This window comes from Mandrillus leucophaeus, unplaced genomic scaffold, assembly GCF_000951045.1.
Source record: "Mandrillus leucophaeus isolate KB7577 unplaced genomic scaffold, Mleu.le_1.0 Scaffold1758, whole genome shotgun sequence".
In the NCBI taxonomy this organism is placed as follows: domain Eukaryota; kingdom Metazoa; phylum Chordata; class Mammalia; order Primates; family Cercopithecidae; genus Mandrillus; species Mandrillus leucophaeus.
This window is the reverse complement of record NW_012101763.1, coordinates 31,963-49,315: the sequence shown is the minus strand read 5'-3', so window position 1 is coordinate 49,315 and position 17,353 is coordinate 31,963. Positions and strand designations below refer to the sequence as shown.

The following is a 17,353-nucleotide window of genomic DNA, read 5'->3' as shown; positions in this document are numbered from 1 at the left end:
AAAAAAAAAAAAAAAAAAAAGAATCCTAGTTTTTCCAGATTCTGTCCAGCACATGTTATTATCAGTTCTTTTGGTTTTTGTCATTCTAGTGGGTGTGAAGTGTTATCTCATTGAGGTTTTTATTTGCATTTTCTTAATTTTGGGGGACCAGCCTCAACACTACCCGTAGGGTATCCAGAGTCCAGTGGCAAAAAAGGAATGAGAACAGACAGGTTAAGAGTTCATAAAGGTGGGAGCCAGGGGGCCAGTTGCAAAACGGAGGCAGCAAAAGGCCCAGAGTTCTGGTCTCCACACTATTTATTGAGTACAGTCACTTAGATCTAAGAAGAAGATGTTCAGGGCAAAATAGTCAAAGGGAGGCTGTATGTCACACACTTCATCTGTAGCAGTGGCGGTTTAAGTGAATCTCCTTTGTGCTCAAACAGCATATCTTAAGTTAGCTGGTGGGAACTGATACACAAATTGAAAAGTGATACACAATTTGAAGTCTCTCACCTTTTCCCTCAAGATAATATTTTTCTTCCAAAACCCGAATATGAGATTGGGCCATGATTAACTTCCATAATTTGGGATGTTCAGGGCCTATTATTGGATTAAGCATTTTTGGATGTAGGCCAGCTGTACCAAAATCAGTCGAAATTATGGGAAACTGGGCACGTTTTTCAGTGTAAGCAGTGTCATCTCTTTGATAGTATAGTTCCTTTTTTAGTCCTGTCTTGCATCTATCATTCTGATTGGTACAATTAACTGCACAGGTCCCCTTAGGGGACCAATCAATGACGATTCCATAGGAATTATTTTGCGGTACCACAGCGTGATCAGAGATGCAATCCTGGTGGGAGTAGTAGCTCACGCCTGTAATCCCAGCACTTTGGGAGGCCGAGGCCAGTGGATCACCTGAGGTCGGGAGTTCGAGACCAGTCTGGCCAACATAGAGAAACCCCGTCTCTATTAAATATACAAAAATTAGCAGGATGTGGTGGCGCATGCCTGTAATCCCAGCTACTTGGGAGGCTGAGGCAGGAGAATCCCTTGAACTCTGGGGGTCAGAGGTTGCAGTGAGCCGAGATTGTGCCACTGCACTCCAGCCTGGGCAACAAGAGTGAAACTCCGTCTCAAAAAAAAAGAAAAAAAAAAAAGAGATGCAGTCCTTTCAAATCAATATTTCTAAATCCTTTGACCATTGTTGAGGTTATTGACACCTGTCTTTTCTGGGCTTAAACTGTTACAATTGAACTGAACTCTGAATGATCCGGGCTCCATCTAGAAAAGAAATGATAGGATACTGGTGTTTGATTATGACCTGGAATTTTAACTAGCCACTGTTGTCTGTAGCCTTTTAGGCAACCGATAGCCGGCCCTATGCAAAGCAGGGGAACTGATAACCCATGGACACATTTATTTACTTATTTATTTATTTATTTAATTTTATTTTTTTGAGACGGAGTTTCGCTCTGTCGCCCAGGCTGGAGTGCAGTGGCGCGATCTTGGCTCACTGCAAGCTCCGCCTCCCGGGTTCACGCCATTCTCCTGCCTCAGCTTCCTGAGTAGCTGGGACTACAGGCGCCCGCCACCTCGCCTGGCTAGTTTTTTTTTTTGTATTTTTCAGTAGAGACGGGGTTTCACCCTGTTAGCCAGGATGGTGTCGATCTCCTGACCTCGTGATCCGCCCATCTCGGACTCCCAAAGTGCTGGGATTACAGGCTTGAGCCACCGCGCCCGGCCTGATGGACACATTTATTAACATTCCTTCCTCCTCTGGGTGAGAGGGCCCATGAGTATCTGTAGGCTCAGGCATCCAAACACTATTGTTAATATAAGCCTCAACCGGGGGTTCCAACCATGTAACAGGCCTAATTAATGGCGGAAATGGGATGTATGCCCAATAGGTATAATTTTGGTCTGCTGTAGCCACAGGGAGACTTACTGCCATAGTAATTACCGCAATCATAGCTACCGTCAGGTTACTTGAGGTTAGTGGTTTTTGTTGTGTTTTCAGGTTTTCTTCTGCAAGGTGAGTCAGCCACTTGATCTGTCCCCAAGTTGGTGGGCTTGCTTGACAGGTTTTGTTGGTCTTCATCTGGTCGGCCGAAATGTTCATTCGAGCCATCAAGCATGCTAGGGGGTAGAGATCTTGGTTCCAAAACCCTTTTCTCTTCTTTGGAATTTTGCTCATCATAGAATTTAAGATATCTTGTAGCCAAACTGGAAACTGGTTTTCTTCTGGGGAAATACAAGCAAACCCTCTTCCCCATGTTATAACTCTCCTTCTTTCCCAGGTCTTTGTTTTAAAGTCCTTCTACCACACAGGTTTTCCTTCATGAACATTTACCTTCTGTCCTGTTACATGCTGTTCAGCTGCTGTAGTAACCTGATTCCGGGAGATGTTAAAAAAATTTAAGGAGGCCGGGCGCAGTGGCTCAAGCCTGTAATCCCAGTACTTTGGGAGGCCGAAACGGGCAGATCACGAGGTCAGGAGATCAAGACCATCCTGGCTAACACAGTGAAACTCCGTCTCTACTAAAAAATACAAAAAAAAATAGCCCGGCGAGGTGGCGGGCGCCTGTAGTCCCAGCTACTTGGGAGGCTGAGGCAGGAGAATGGCGCAAACCCGGGAGGCGGAGCTTGCAGTGGGCTGAGATCTGGCCACTGCACTCCAGCCTGGGCGACAGCGCGAGACTCCCTCTCAAAAAAAAAAAAAAAAAATTTTAAGGTAATGAGCCAACTGTAATTGCATATGAGGGGTGAAATATTCCATATCTCCCCCTATTTTCTATTTATGTAATTGCATTTTTAAGGTTCAATTGGCTCGCTCAACAATCACTTGCCTTTGAGAATTACAGGGGATAACCGTACTGTGTTCAATGCTCCATTGTTTTAAAAATGTTTGGAAAGTTCTACTACAGTAGCCTGGTCCATTGTCTGTTTTTAATTTTTGTGGAATTCCCATGACAGTAAAACAGGAAAGCAAGTGTCTTTTTATATGTGTTGTTGTCTTGCTGGTTTGACAAGTAGCCCATGTAAAATGAGAATATATATCTATGGTCACATGGACATAAGAAAGTGTGCCAAATGCAGGAATGTGGGTGATGTCCATTTGCCAGATCATGTTAGGTGCCAACCCTCGAGGGTTAACACCATTTCCTTGATGCGCTAGTTTTAGTACCTGGCACTGAGGACAATGTTGTACAATGTCCTTGGCCTGTTTCCACATAATTTGATACTTGTTTTTAAGTCCTGCTGCATTAAGGTGTGTTAATGAGTGGAAAGTTTGGGCATTAGTAAGTATGGGGGAAACCAACAAGTCAGCTTGCTCATTAGCCTCAGTCAAGGGTCCTGGAAGATTGGTATGTGCTCGGATATGGCTTATATAGAAAGAAAAATCCCTAGCATGCACAGCTGTTTATAAAGAGTTGAACAATTGATAAAGCTGTTTATCAATAATATATTTAATTAAGACAATTTCAATATGCCGAGTAGCTTATACAGCATAAGCTGAATCTGAAACAGTATTAACTAGCTGATTAAAATCTTCTAATACTGCAATCATTGCCTGTAATTTAGCTCTTTGGCCTGAGGAAAAATTAGTGTGGATAACTTTATCACAAGGTCCCATATATGCCGCTTTCCCAGTACTGGAGCCATCAGTAAAAACAATCATGGCTCCTTCCAAAGAGGCATCATGAGTAATTTTTGGAAGAACTTATGTAGTTAAATTTAAGGACTGTAAAATTTTATTTTTAGGATGATGATTATTAATACATTCAATAAAGTCTACTAAATCAACTTGCCATGTAACTGAGTTAATAAATGCTTGTTTAACCTAATTTTTATTTTTTGGAACTATAATCTTATTGGGCTCAGTGCCACAAAGTTTAACAATTTGCATACGAGCCTGTCCAATTAAAATTGTCATCTGACCTACATATACTGTAAATGTTTTCATGGTATTATGTGGCAAAAAAGACCATTCAACCAAATCATTATTTTGAACAATAACCCCCATTGGGGTGAGTGAAGTAGGGAACACAATGAATTGAAAAGGCAAGACTGAGTCAATCCTACTGACCTGGGCTTGCTGAACTTTTTTTCAGTTACTCTTAACTCATTCATGGCCATGGGTATTAATTCTCTTTTACTGTGTAAGTTGGAATCTCCCCTCAATATTGAGAAAATATTAGACATAGCATAAGTAGAAATTCCTAAGGTGGGCTGAATCCAATGATTATCTCCTAACAATTTTTGAAAATGATTTAAGGTTTTTAAAGAATCTTTTCTGATTTGAACCTTTTGAGGCTTAATGGCTCTATCTTGTACTTGCATCCCCAAATATTGAAAAGGAAGTGTTGTTTGAATTTTGTTAGGTGCTATAAGCAATCCAGCATTTGTAATTTGCCTTTTGCAAAGATGAATAATGTTGAATAAGTTGGTCTCTATTTTTCTGTTGCACATAGTATGTCATTCATGTAATGAATGATGTAACAATCTGGAAATTAATCTCCAACAAGCTGGATAGCTTTGCCTACAAAAGTTTGACAAACTGTGGGACTGTTTAATATACCTTGGGATAAAACCTTCCAATGATATCTGGCTGCAGGTTCTTTGTTATTAATGGCAGGAATAGTAAAGGCAAATTTTTCAAAATCTGTCAGAGGATTTATAAAAAGACAGTCTTTTAAATCTATAATAACAAGCAGCCAGTCTTTAGGGAGCATGGTGGGGGATGGGAGTCCTGGTTGTAAAGCTCCCATCGGTTGAATTACAGTGTTGACCTCCCGCAAGTCAGTCAGCCTGTGCCATCTACCATACATTTTTTTAAAATCACAAATACTGGGGAATTCCAAGGAGAGAAAGTGGGTGAAATATATCCTTTTTCTAGTAGTTTTTTAACTATTTCATGGAGCACCCCCAAGTTTTCCTGAGGGAGCCGTCACTGTTTGACCCAAACAGGATACTTCAGGGCGAGCCTGAATTGCTCCTTCACCATAGTGAACTGTGGGTTGGGCAGTAATGGGCACAGCAAGCCGAGTTTCAGGCTCCCTCCCCCTGCACTCACTCAGCTGAGGAGGAGGTGGCCATTCCAGACATTTCTCTGAAGGAGCTGTGGGCTGAACAATTTTCTGCATAGGTTTAGGGAGACTGGGGGTATCACCTCTGGTATCAGGGGAACCAGCTCCCGATATTTCAACGTAGGTTCTTTTCTATTTTCCGTAAATGTCGGCTGGTCTGAGAAATAAAGAGAAAGAGTACAAAAGAGATAAATTCTACAACTGGGTCTCTGGGTGACATCACATTTTGGCAGGTCCTGTGATGCCCCTGAGCCACAAAACCAAGTTTTTATTATGGATTTCAAAGGGGGAGGGTTGTACGAATAGGGAGTGGGTCACAGAGATGACATGCTTCAAAGACAATAAAATATCACAAGGGCAGAGAGGCAGAGCAAGATCATAAGGCCAGGGCAAAACTAGAATTACTGATGAAGGTCCATGTCCTGCAACAGGAAACAGGGTTCGAGAGCAGACAACCAGTCTGACTAGAATTAGCCAGGCTGGAATTTCCTAATCCTAGCAAGCCTGAGGGCACTGCAGGAGACCCGGGCATATTTCATCCCTTATCTACAACTGCGTAAGACAGACACTCACAGAGTGGCCATTTTACAGACCTCTCCCTGGGAGTGCAGGGTTATTCCTTGCTGAGGAAAGAATTCAGCGATATTTCTCCTATTCGCTTTCTGAAAGAAGAGAAGTATGACTCTGTTCTGCCCGGCCCCTCAAGCAGTCAGACTTTATGGTTATCTCCATTGTTCCCTGAAAATTGCTTTTATCCTGTTCTTTTCAAGGTGCCCAGATTTCATATTGTTCAAACACACATGCTTTACAAACAATTTGTGCAGGTAACACAATCATCACAGGGTCCTGAGGCAACATACATCCTCAGCTTAGGAAGATGATGGGATTAAGAGATTAAAGACAGGCATAGGAAATTAAGAGTATTGATTGGGGAAGTCATAAATGTCCGTGAAATCTTCACAGTTTATGTTCAGAGATTGCAGTAAAGATAGGCATAAGGAATTATAAAAGTATTAATTTGGAGAACTAACAAATGTCCATGAAATCTTCACAATTTATGTTCTTTGCCATGGCTTCAGCCGGTCCCTCCGTTCGGGGTCCCGGACTTCCAGCAACACTCTGGACTCTCCCTTTTTGTTAGCACTTGGTAGAGGCGGTTCAGAGGCCTGATCATTAAACTCCTGCCTCTCCTCCTCTGACTCAGCCTCATCATCTATCTGAAAAGGCTCCAGTGCTGCACGCACCAATGACCAAACTGACCAAGCAGGCAAAGGAATTTCCTTTCCCTTTCTATGTGCTCTTTTAAGGTCCTTTTCAACTCTTTCCCAATCTTTCAATTCCAAAGTTCTCTGTTCCAGGAACCAAGGGCAAAGTTGTTCCACAGCATAAAACAAATCCATAAGATTTTTCGTATCAACTTTTACCCCACCATGCTTCAAGATCTGCCATAGCAAGCTCAAATACATGGCGTACTTACTTTCAGTTTGTCCCATTTGTGTCCCTAGCTTTCTCGGAGTGCCACGCTTACCTGCAGAGCTTAAAACCTTTTCGTCCTGGCGAGTCCTTTGTCTATCGATCCTCCATTTCACACGCTCGAGTGTTCCTTCACTGGATTCTTTCGGGCCCCACATTGGGCGCCATAATGTTGGGGACCAGCCTCAACACCATCCATAGGGTATCCGAAGTCCGGTGGCAACAAAGGAATAAGAAGAGACAGGTTAAGAGTTCATAAAGATGGGATCCAGGAAGCCAGTCACAAAATGGAGGCTGCAAAAGGCCCAGAGTTCTGGTCTTCACACTATTTACTGAGTGCAGTCACTTAGATCTAAGAAGCAGATGTTCAGAGCAAAACAGTGAAAGGGAGGCAGTACGTCATACACGTAATCTGTAGCAGTGGCAGTTTAAGTGAATCTCCTTTGTACTCAAACAACATATCTTTAGTTAGCTGGTGGGAGTGGGCTTAACTAGGAGCCTGCATATCTACATTCCAGTGCTTCAGAGGAGCATCCTTCTTCTTGAGCACAGTGTTTGTAGATAGGAGAGCAGGATGCGCTCAGAGCATGGGAACATAATAGTGATAAGAAGAACTTCCTCCTCAGAGGCCTCTTGTGGCTTTCCACAACTTATTGTCCCGTATTTTTATAGCCAGTTTTTGCAGGTACCCCATAAGCCTTTTTCCCAACACTTAATGACTAGTAATGTTGAACTTCTTTTCATGTGCTTATTGGCCATTTGTATAACTACTCTGGAGAAATGCCTATTCAAATATTTTTCCTTTTTATTTTTTTAATTTGAGGCAGGGTCTTACTCTGTTACCTGGGCTGGAGTGCAGCAGTGTGATCACAACTCACTGCAGCCTGAAGCTCCCAGGCCCAGGTGATCCTCCCACCTCAGCCTCTCAAGTAGCTAGGACCACAGGCTCACACCACCACACCTGGCTAATTTTTTAAATTTTTGGTAGAGGACAGGGTCTCCTTATGTTGCCCAGGCTGGTCTCAAACTCCTGGGCTTAAGCACTTCTCCCATCTCAGCCTCCCAAAGTGTGAGAATTACAGGTATGAGCCACTGCACCTGACCCTTTTGCCTATTTTTTTAAATTGAATTGCTTCTTTTTTTTTTTTTTTTTTTTTGAGACAGAGTCTCACTCTGTCGCCAGGCTGGAGTGCAGTGGCATGATCTTGGCTCACTGCAGCCTCCACCTTCTGGGTTGAAGTGATTCTCCTACCTCAGCCTCCCCACTAGCTGGGACTATAGGCATGCACCACCATGTCCAGTTAATTTTTGTATTTTTAGTAGAGACAGGGTTTCACCATGTTGGCCAGGATGGTCTCAATCTCTTGACCTCATGATCTGCCCACCTTGGCCTCCCAAAGTGCTGGGATTACAGGCATGAGCCACTGCACCTGGCCTTGAGTTGACTTTTTATTGTTAAGTTGTAAGACTTCTTTATATATTATGGATATAAGTTAAGTTTTGTGTGATTTGCAAATATTTTCTCCCATTCTGTGGGCTGTCTTTCACTTATTTTTTGGTATCCTTTGAAGTACAAGTGTCTGATTTGGATAAAATTCAGTTCTCCATTTTTAGTTTTTTTGCTTGTGCTTTTGATGTTATGGTTAAGAAACCATTGCATAACACATTATAATGAAGATTTACTTTCTTCTGTAGAAAATTAGAAAACTTGGGCCAGGCCCAGTGGCTCATGCCTGTAATCCCAGCACTTTGGGAAGCCAAGGCAGGTGGTTCACGAGGTCAGGAGATTGAGACCATCCTGGCTAACAGGGGGAAACCCCGTCTCTACTAAAAAAAATACAAAAAGTTAGCCAGGCGTGGTGGTGGGTGCCTGTAGTCCCAGCTACTCGGGAGGCTAAGGCAGGAGAATGGCATGAACCCAGGAGGCAGAGGTTGCAGTGAGCTGATGAGCCAAGATCACGCCACTGCACTCCAGCCTGGGCGACAGAGCGAAACTCTGGCTCAAAAAAAAAAAAAAAAAAATTCAAAAACTTGCCCCTGCAAGTTTTGTACCTGGAGCTTTTATGAGTAGGTCTATGATCTATTTTGAGTTCATTTGTGTATATAATATAAGGTAGGGATCCATTTTCATTCTTTTGTGGGTGAATTTCAGGTCGTCCCAACAGCATTTGTTGAAGACCCTATTCTTTCCTCATTGAATTGTCTTGGCATCCATGTTGAAAATCAGTTGACCAGGCAGGGCGTGGTGGCTCATGCCTGTAATGCCAGTACTTTGGGAAGCCAAGGCTGGTGGATCATGAGGTCAGGAGTTGAAGACCAGCCTGGCCAAGATGGTGAAACTCTGTCTTTACTAAAAATACAAAAAATTAGCCAGGTGTGATGGTGGGCACCTGTAATCCCAGCTACTCAGGAGGCTGAGGCAGAGAATTGCTTGAATCCAGGAGGCAGAGGTTGCAGTGAGCTGAGATGGCGCCACTGCACTTCAGCCTGGGTGACAGAACGAGACTCCGTTTCAAAAAAAAAAAAATCAGTTGACCATGATGTAAATGTATGCCAATACCACACTATCTTGATTACTGTAGCTTTGTAGTAAGTTTTGGAATTAGGATGTATGAGGCCTCCAAATTTGTTCTTTTTCAAGAATACCTGGGCTATTCTAGGTCTATTGCATTTCCATATGAATTTTGAGGTTAGCCTGTATATTAGTCCATTTTCATGCTGCTGATAAAGACATACCCAAGACTGGATAATTTATTAAGAAAAAGAGGTGTAATGGACTCACAATTCCATGTGGCTGGGGAGGTCTTACAATCATGACAGAAGGCAACAAGGAGCAAGTCACATCTTACATGGTGGCAGGCAACAGAGCATGAGAGCCAAGCGAAAGGGGAAACACCTTATTAAATCATCAGATCTTGTGAGATGTATTCACTGTCACATGAACAGTATGGGGAAACCACCTCCATGATTCAATTATCTACCATGGGGTCCCTCCCACAACACATGGAAATTATGGGACTTACAATTGAAGATGAGATTTGGGTGGGGACATAGCCAAACCAAATCAGCTTGACAAGTTTTTTCTTAAGACAGGGTCTTGCTCTGTCACCCAGCCTAGAGTGCAGTGCATGATCTTGGCTCACTGCAACCTCTGCCTCCTGGGTTCAAGCAATTCTCCTGCCTCAGCCTCCCGAGTATCTGGGACTACAGGTGCCCGCCACCACACCTGGCTAATTTTTTGTATTTTTAGTAGAGATGGGGTTTCACTGTGTTAGCCAGGATGGTCTCGATCTTCTGACCTCATGATCCACCTGACTTGGCCTCCCAGAGGCATGAGCCACTGTGCCCTACCTAGACTTTTTTTTTTTAACTTGAAAACTAGTGAGGGCCAGGCATAGTAACTCACGCTTGCAATCCCAGCACTTTGCGAGGCCAGGGCAGGAAGATCACTTGAGGCCAGGAGTTAGAGACCAGCCCAAGCAACCAGACCCCATCTCTATAAAAATAAAAAATTAGCCACCGGGTGGTTGCACGTGCCTGTAGTCCCAGTTACTTAGGAGGCTGAGGAAGGAGGATTACTTGAGCCTAGGAGTTAGAGGCTGCAGTGAGCTGAGATTGCGCCGCTGCACTCCAGCTTAGGCAACAGACTGAGACCCGAACTCAAAAAATAATAAAGTAGTGAGGAAATACTGAAGAATTTTAAGCAAGGCTTCAGTGGAGAAAATGTTTAAGACTGGATGCTGGTAGATCATTTATTTTAGTTTGGGTTCAAGATGACAGTGTCCTAGAATGAAAGCTGATTACACGTTCTGACCATCATTTCTCATAGTGTCTATAATATAGGCAAAATAATAGCTCCAGTGTCCACAGGCACACCTGTGGAAAGAAGTGCATCTGGACCATGTCACACACTCCTTCCTCTCCAGTATCCAGCCTGCTTCGTAGTCCACAGCTCTTCCAATAGTGGTTGTGCTGGGGAGCATTGAGAGGATCTGGGGAGCACAGTGGGGCAGGTCAAATACTATTGGAGTGACATTGCACTCTAGAAAAGGAGCCCTGAAATCCCACAAGTAAAAAGGCAGGCAGGCCAGTAGAGACCATCCCAGTCTTATTCACCACTGTAGACTATATAGTGTGGGCATGTGGAATCATGTCATACACTTCTTGAATGACTGAGTTTAGGAGTGCTTTGGCATCTCCATTAAATAGTATGGCTGGGCATGGTGGCTCACACTTGTAATCCCAATACTTTGGGAGGCCGAGGCGGGAGGATCACTTAAGGTCAAGGGTTCGAGAACAGCCTAGCCAACATGACAAAACCCTGTATCTACTAAAAATATAAAAATTAGCTGGCGTGGTAGTGGGCGCCTGTAGTCCCAGGTACTTGGGAGGCTGAGGCAGGAGAATTGCTTGAACTCGGGAAGTGGATGTTGCAGTGAGCCGAGATCATGCCCCTATGCTCCATCCTGGGCGACAGAGCGAGATTCCATCTCGGAGATAAACAAATCCAGTATATTTAAGGCCAAGTGCGATGGCTCATACCTGTAATCCCAGCACTTTGAGAGGCTGAGGTGGGAGGATCACTTGTGTCCAGGAGTTCAAGGCCATGCCTGGCAACATAGTGAGACCCTGTCTCTTCAAAATAAAAAAGCCAGGCACAGTGGCACGTGCCTGTAATCCCAGCTACTTGGGAGGCTGAGGTGGGAAGATCGCTTAAGCAGGGGAGTTCGAGGCTGCAGTGAGCTGTGATTGTGCCACTGTACTCCAACCTGGATGACAGAGCAAGACCCTGTCTCAAGAAAAATAACAAATGTGATAGAGTTGAAGCAGAGCATGGTGGCTCACACCTGTAATCCCAGCACTTTGGGATGCTGAGGCAGGAGGATCACTTGAGCCCAGGAGTTCAAGACCATCCTGGGCACCATAGCAAGGGTTATGTCTACCAAAAAAAAATAATTTTTTTTAATATGCCAGGCAATGACACCTATATTCTCAGCTACTTGAAAGGCTGAGGAAGGAGGATCACTTGAACCCAAGAGTTCGAGGCTACAGTGTGCTGTGATCTTACCACTGCACTCCATCCTGGGCAACCAAGTGAGACCCTGTCTCAAAAAAAAAAAAAAAAAGAAAAGAAAGAAAAAACTGAAAGTAAATAAAATTAAAGGAATTTGTGTGATTCTCTCTCTTTTTATTTATTTTTTAAATTTTATTTATTTATTTATTTGTTTTTTTGAGATGGAGTCTTGCTCTGTCGCCTAGGCTGGAGTGCAGTGGTGCAATCTCAGCTCACTACAACCTCTGCCTCCCGGGTTCAAGCGATTCTCCCGCCTCAGCCTCCTGAGTAGCTGGGACTAAAGGCATGCACCACCATGCCAGGCTAATTTTTTGTATTTTAGTAGAGATGGGGTTTTACCATATGGTCCGGGCTGGTCTCGAACTCCTGAGCTCAGGTAGTCCATCCACCTCAGCCTCCCAAAGTACTAGGATCACAGGTATGAACCACCGCACCTGGCCTCTTTTCATGTATTTATCTATTTATTTAGACCAGATCTGACTGTATCATGCAGGCTGGAGTACAGTGGCATGATCATAGCTCCCTGTAGCCTTTAACACCTGGCCTCACGTGATCCTTTTGCCTCAGCCTCCTAAGTAGCTACGACTAGTCCTGCACCACCATGGCCAACTAATTAATTTTTTTCTTTTTTTTGTGGAATTGGTGGTCTTACTGTTACCCAAGCTGGTCTCAAACTCCTGGGCTCAAGCAGTCTTCTCACCCCAGCCTCCCAGAGGGCTGATATTACAGGCATGAGTCACCATGCCCAGCCTATGTGATTCTCTTGACTGTACTATAAATTCCTTGACTATAAGATCAGGGACTGTAATAGTTTGTTCACCATTGTATTCACAGAGCCTGACACACAGTAGGTGCTCAGTAACTGTTGGGTTAATTGGTTGTAACTCTATGGTTTTTTATTATTGTTGCTTTAAAGATTTGGATTGTAAAAGGTGTGTCAGGGTGCGGTGGCTCACGCCTGTAATCCCAACACTTTGGGAGGCCGAAGTGGGAGGATCACCTGAGGTCAAGGAGTTCAAGACCAGCCTGGCCAACATGGTGAAACCCCGTTTCTACTAAAAATACAAAAATTAGCTGGACATGATGGTGTGTGCCTGTAGTCCCAGCTACTCAGGAGGCTGAGGCAGGAGAATTGCTTGAACCCAGGAGGCGGAGGTTCCAGTGAACCAAGATCACACCACTGCACTCCAGCTTGGGTGACAGAGCAAGACTTCATCTCAAAAAATAAAAAATAAAATAAAGAAAGGTGAAAATGATAGCCAAGGTGTCAGGTGTGGTAGCTCATGCCTGTAATCCCAGCACTTTGAGAGGCCGAGGCAGGTGGATCACCTGAGGTCAGGAGTTCGAGACCAGCCTGGCCAACATGGTGAAACACTGTCTCTACTAAAAAATATAAAAATTAACTGGGCGTGGTAGCTGGCATCTCTAACTCCAGTTACTCAGGAGGCTGAGACAGGAGAATCGCTTTAACCTGGGAGGTGGAGGTTGCAGTGAGCCGGGATCATGCCATTGCACTCCAGCCTGGGCAACAAGAGCAAAACCCCATCTCAAAACAACCAAAACAAAACAAACAAACAAAAAAAGATAGCCAAAATGAACTAATTAATTACATAGATGTTTAATTCAGTTATTCTATAACTACTGGATATTAAGAGTTACATTTAAGTATTTTAAACCTCTTAGCTCCAAAAGATTTGGGCTTTTAAATTAAATATTTCCTGCATACAAAAGAATGAATATAATACACATGATATGAAAATTATTAATAAATTCTCATGTATCCATAATCCAGTGTTAGTAATAGTTTATTATCAGTTTCCTTATGTGCCCTGCCCCAATCTTTTTCCCTTTTCTTTCTCCCCAGAAGTAACCATTATTCTAAATGTTGTTTTTATCATTCTCTTGCCTTTTTGTTTCAGTTTTCCTATTTATATCCCCCAAATAATTAAAGAAGCTTTTTGGTTTTGAATTTTGTATGTTATGTCATGCCAAATAGTGTTCACTCAGTATTCATTTTTGAGATCCATATTGATGCATGCAATGGTAATTTTTTCATTTAATTGCTTTCTAATATTCCATTTTATGACTGTCTCTATGTACTGTTCTACTAAGGGACATTTGGTTTTTCTACAGTTTTTTTACAATTCATACTCTGCTAGTATGAACCTCCATATATGTATTTCCCAGTGTACGTGTAGAAATGTTTTTGTTTTTGTTTTGAGACAGAGTTTCACTCTTGCTGCCCAGGCTGGAGTGCAATGGCATGATCTCGGCTCACTGCAACCTCCACTTCCCGGGTTCAAGCGATTCTCCTGCCTCAGCCTCCTGAGTAACTGGGATTACAGGCATACACCACCACGTCCAGCTAATTTTTTGTATTTTTAGTAGAGACAGGGTTTCACCATGTTGGCCAGGCTGGTCTCAAACTCCTAACCTCAGGTGATCCACCCGCCTTGGCCTCCCGAAGTGCTGGGATTACAGGCATGAGCCACCGTGCCTGGCCGTATAAGTGTTTTTCTAGAGTAAGTACCAAGGAGTAGAATAGCTGGGTCATGGGCTTGTGTATTTTATTTTATTTATTAATTAATTTATTTTTTGAGATGGAGTCTTGCTCTGTCACCCAGGCTGGAGTGCAGTGGTCCATTCTCAGTTCACTGCAACCTCTGCTTCCCGGGTTCAAGCAATTCTCCTGTCTCAGCCTCCTGAGTAGCTGGTATTACAGGCGCACGCTGCCCCCGACCCCGACTAATTTTTTTTTTGTTTGTTTGTATTTTAGTAGAGATGGGGTTTCACTGTCTTGCCAAGACTGGTCTCAAACTCCTGACCTCAGGTGATCCGCCCACCTCAGCTGCCCAAAGTGCTGAGATTACAGGTGTGAGCCACTGCGCCCGGCCGGCTTTTGCAGCATTTACCCCCACTTTCTTTTTTTTTTTTGAGACAGAGTTTCACTCTTTTTGCCCAGTCTGGAGTGCAATGGCGCGATCTCGGCTCACTGCAACCTCTGTCTCCCAGGTTCAAGTGATCCTCCTGCCTCTGCCTCCTGAGTAGCTGGGATTATGGGTGCGTACCACCACGCCCAGCTAATTTTTTGTATTTTTAGTAGGGATTGGGTTTCACCATGTTGGCCAGGCTGGTCCTGAACTCCTGACCTCAGGTGATCCACCTGCCGTGGCCTCCCAAAGTACTGGGATTACAGTCACGAGCAACCTCGCCTGGCCTGGTTTGTGCATTTTCAACTTTGCAAAGATACTTGTATTTATACTTTCATTGACATGTATGAAAGTTTAATACAATGTAATGTTTCACAGCCTATTTAACATTTGTTATTGTCTGACTTTTTAGTTTTTTTTCTTTTTTTTTTTTTTTGAGACAGATTCTTACTCTGTCGCCTGGGCTAGAGTACAGTGGTGTGATATCAGCTCACTGCAACCTCTACCTCTTGGATGCAAGCAATCCTCCTGCCTTAGCCTCCAGAGTAGCTGGGACTACAGGTGCGTATCACCACTCCTGACTAATTTTTTTTTTTTTGAGACAGAGTCTTGCTCTGTCTCCCAGGCTAGAGTGCAGTGGCATGATCTCAGCTCACTACAAGCTCCACCTTCCAGGTTCATGCTATTCTCCTGCCTTAGCCTCCCAAGTATCTGGGACTACGGGCGCCCGCCACCACGCCTGACTAATTTTTCTGTATTTTTAGTAGAGACAGCGTTTCCCCGTGTTAGCCGGGACCATCTCAATCTCCTGACCTCGTGATCCGCCCACCTTGGCCTCCCAAAGTGCTGGGATTATAGGCGTGAGCCACTGCACCTGGCCTCCAACTCATTTTTTAAAATATGTTTTGGTAGAGACGAAGTTTTACCATGTTGGCCAGGCTGGTCTCGAACTCCTGACCTCAAGTGATCTGCCCACCTTGACCTCTCAAAGTGCTGGGATTACAGGTATGAGCTATTACACCTGGCCTATTTTCTTTTCTTTTCTTTTTTTTTTTGAGGTGGTCTCTGTCATCCATGCTGGAATGTAGTGCATCTCAGCTCACTGTGACCTTCACCTCCTAAGCTCAAGTGATCCTCCTGCCTCAGCCTCCCGAGGAGCTGGGACCACAGACATGCACTACCATGCCCTATTAATTTTTATATTTTTTGTAAAGATAGGGTCTCACTCTGTTGCCAAGGCCAGTCTTGAACTCCTGGGCTCAAGCAATCCACCCACCTCAGCCCCGCAAAGTGTTCCTCCAAAAGTGTTGGGATTGTAGGTGTGAGCCACTGTGTCCTGCCTGACTTTTTAATTTTCCCAGTATGATGATTGTGAATGGTATCTGGTTTTCATCATTTTAATTAGCATTTCCCTGATTTGTAATGAGGTTCAAAAATCTTTTCATAGGTTCACTAGCCTTTTGTGTTTTCTTTTCTGTGAAATGCCAGTTTATGTCTTTTGCTCATTTTTCTTTATGAAGCCATAGGCATTCTTTATCTATTCTAGATATTAATATAGATTATTAATCCCTATTAATCTATTGTCCGTTTTCCATGTTGCAAATAGCTTTTCCCATTTGTGGTTTACCTTTTCATTTTTTTTTTGTTTTAAGAGTGCAAGGATGATGCTGAAAGGAATAACAAGGCTTATCTCTAGGATCCATAAGGTGAGTCCTGACTGACCTGAACACTGTGCATATTGCCTTTAGGTTCCTGGGTTCTTATTTTTAGATGGGTTCATTGTATCTAGAGTGAAATGCTCTGGAAAACTTCATATGTAACAGGTTTTAGTAGAATAATTGTGCTTGAGAATTTACCATGGGATAGGAGAATTAATATTTTTCCAGAAAACATAAGTAAGTTCGACTGTAATTATCTTTATCGACTTTATTTCTCTAGCCAACTAGAGAATGGTTATCATCCCTTAATGAAGTATTTAAAAGAAAAACAAGTTGCCAATTTACAGCTTTAGCATCTAGATTAGAATAAAAAATAAAATTGTACATGAAAAAGACCATTCTGCTGGTTTGCTTCATTTTTTCACCAAATAGTTGTTCAGTACTTTGTTTTTTGTTTTTTTTTTTTTTTTGAGACAGAGTCTCACTGTGTCACCCAGGCTGGAGTGTGCAGTAGTGCAATCTCAGCTCACTGTAACCTCCGCCTCCCGGGTTCAAGCATTTCTTCTGCCTCAGCCTCCCGAGTAGCTGGGACTACAGGTGCGTGCCACCATGCCCAGCTAGTTTTTGTGTTTTTAGTAGAAACCATGTTTCATTGTATTAGCCGGCCTGGTCTCAAACGCCTGACTTCGTGATCTGCCCACCTCGGCCTCCCAAAGTGCTGGGATTACAGGCATGAGCCACTGTGCCCAGCCTTCAATACCTTCTATATGGCAGGTACTCAGAATTCTAAGATGCTTCATTTCACTAATAATAGTTATTATTTGTTCGGTATTATTATGTGCCAGGTAATACACTAAGTGCTTCAGTTTTTTAATCCTCATGATCAACCCATGAACGAGATAATATCCTTGTTTTACAGATGTAGAAACTAAAGATGAGATTGACTAGGTAACTTACCTGAGGAAATAGTCTGTGAGGCTGCAAAGCCTACACGAGGTGCCAGGTCTGTTTGACATCAAAGCCTGTGGCCTAACCACTGTGCTCTATTGCATTCTATGGTCCATGTTCTCCAGAAGCTTATAGTCCAGTAGAATCATGAATAAATGACTGTTTCAGTGCGGTGCTCTGACAGCACCAAAGAGGAGCACC

General features: G+C 43.4%; 1 protein-coding gene across 4 annotated transcripts in view; it reads left to right on the top strand.

The window, feature by feature from the left end:
* Positions 1-17,353, top strand: part of DAP3 (death associated protein 3) — a 53,494-nt gene that overhangs the window by 10,874 nt on the left and 25,267 nt on the right. For all 4 annotated transcript variants that reach the window (XM_011977249.1, XM_011977247.1, XM_011977248.1 and 1 more), the window contains exon 2: positions 16,201-16,252. In XM_011977249.1, the coding sequence (XP_011832639.1) occupies positions 16,208-16,252 (45 nt within the window). In that variant the 5' untranslated portion in view covers positions 16,201-16,207. The remainder of the gene's footprint in view (positions 1-16,200; positions 16,253-17,353) is intronic.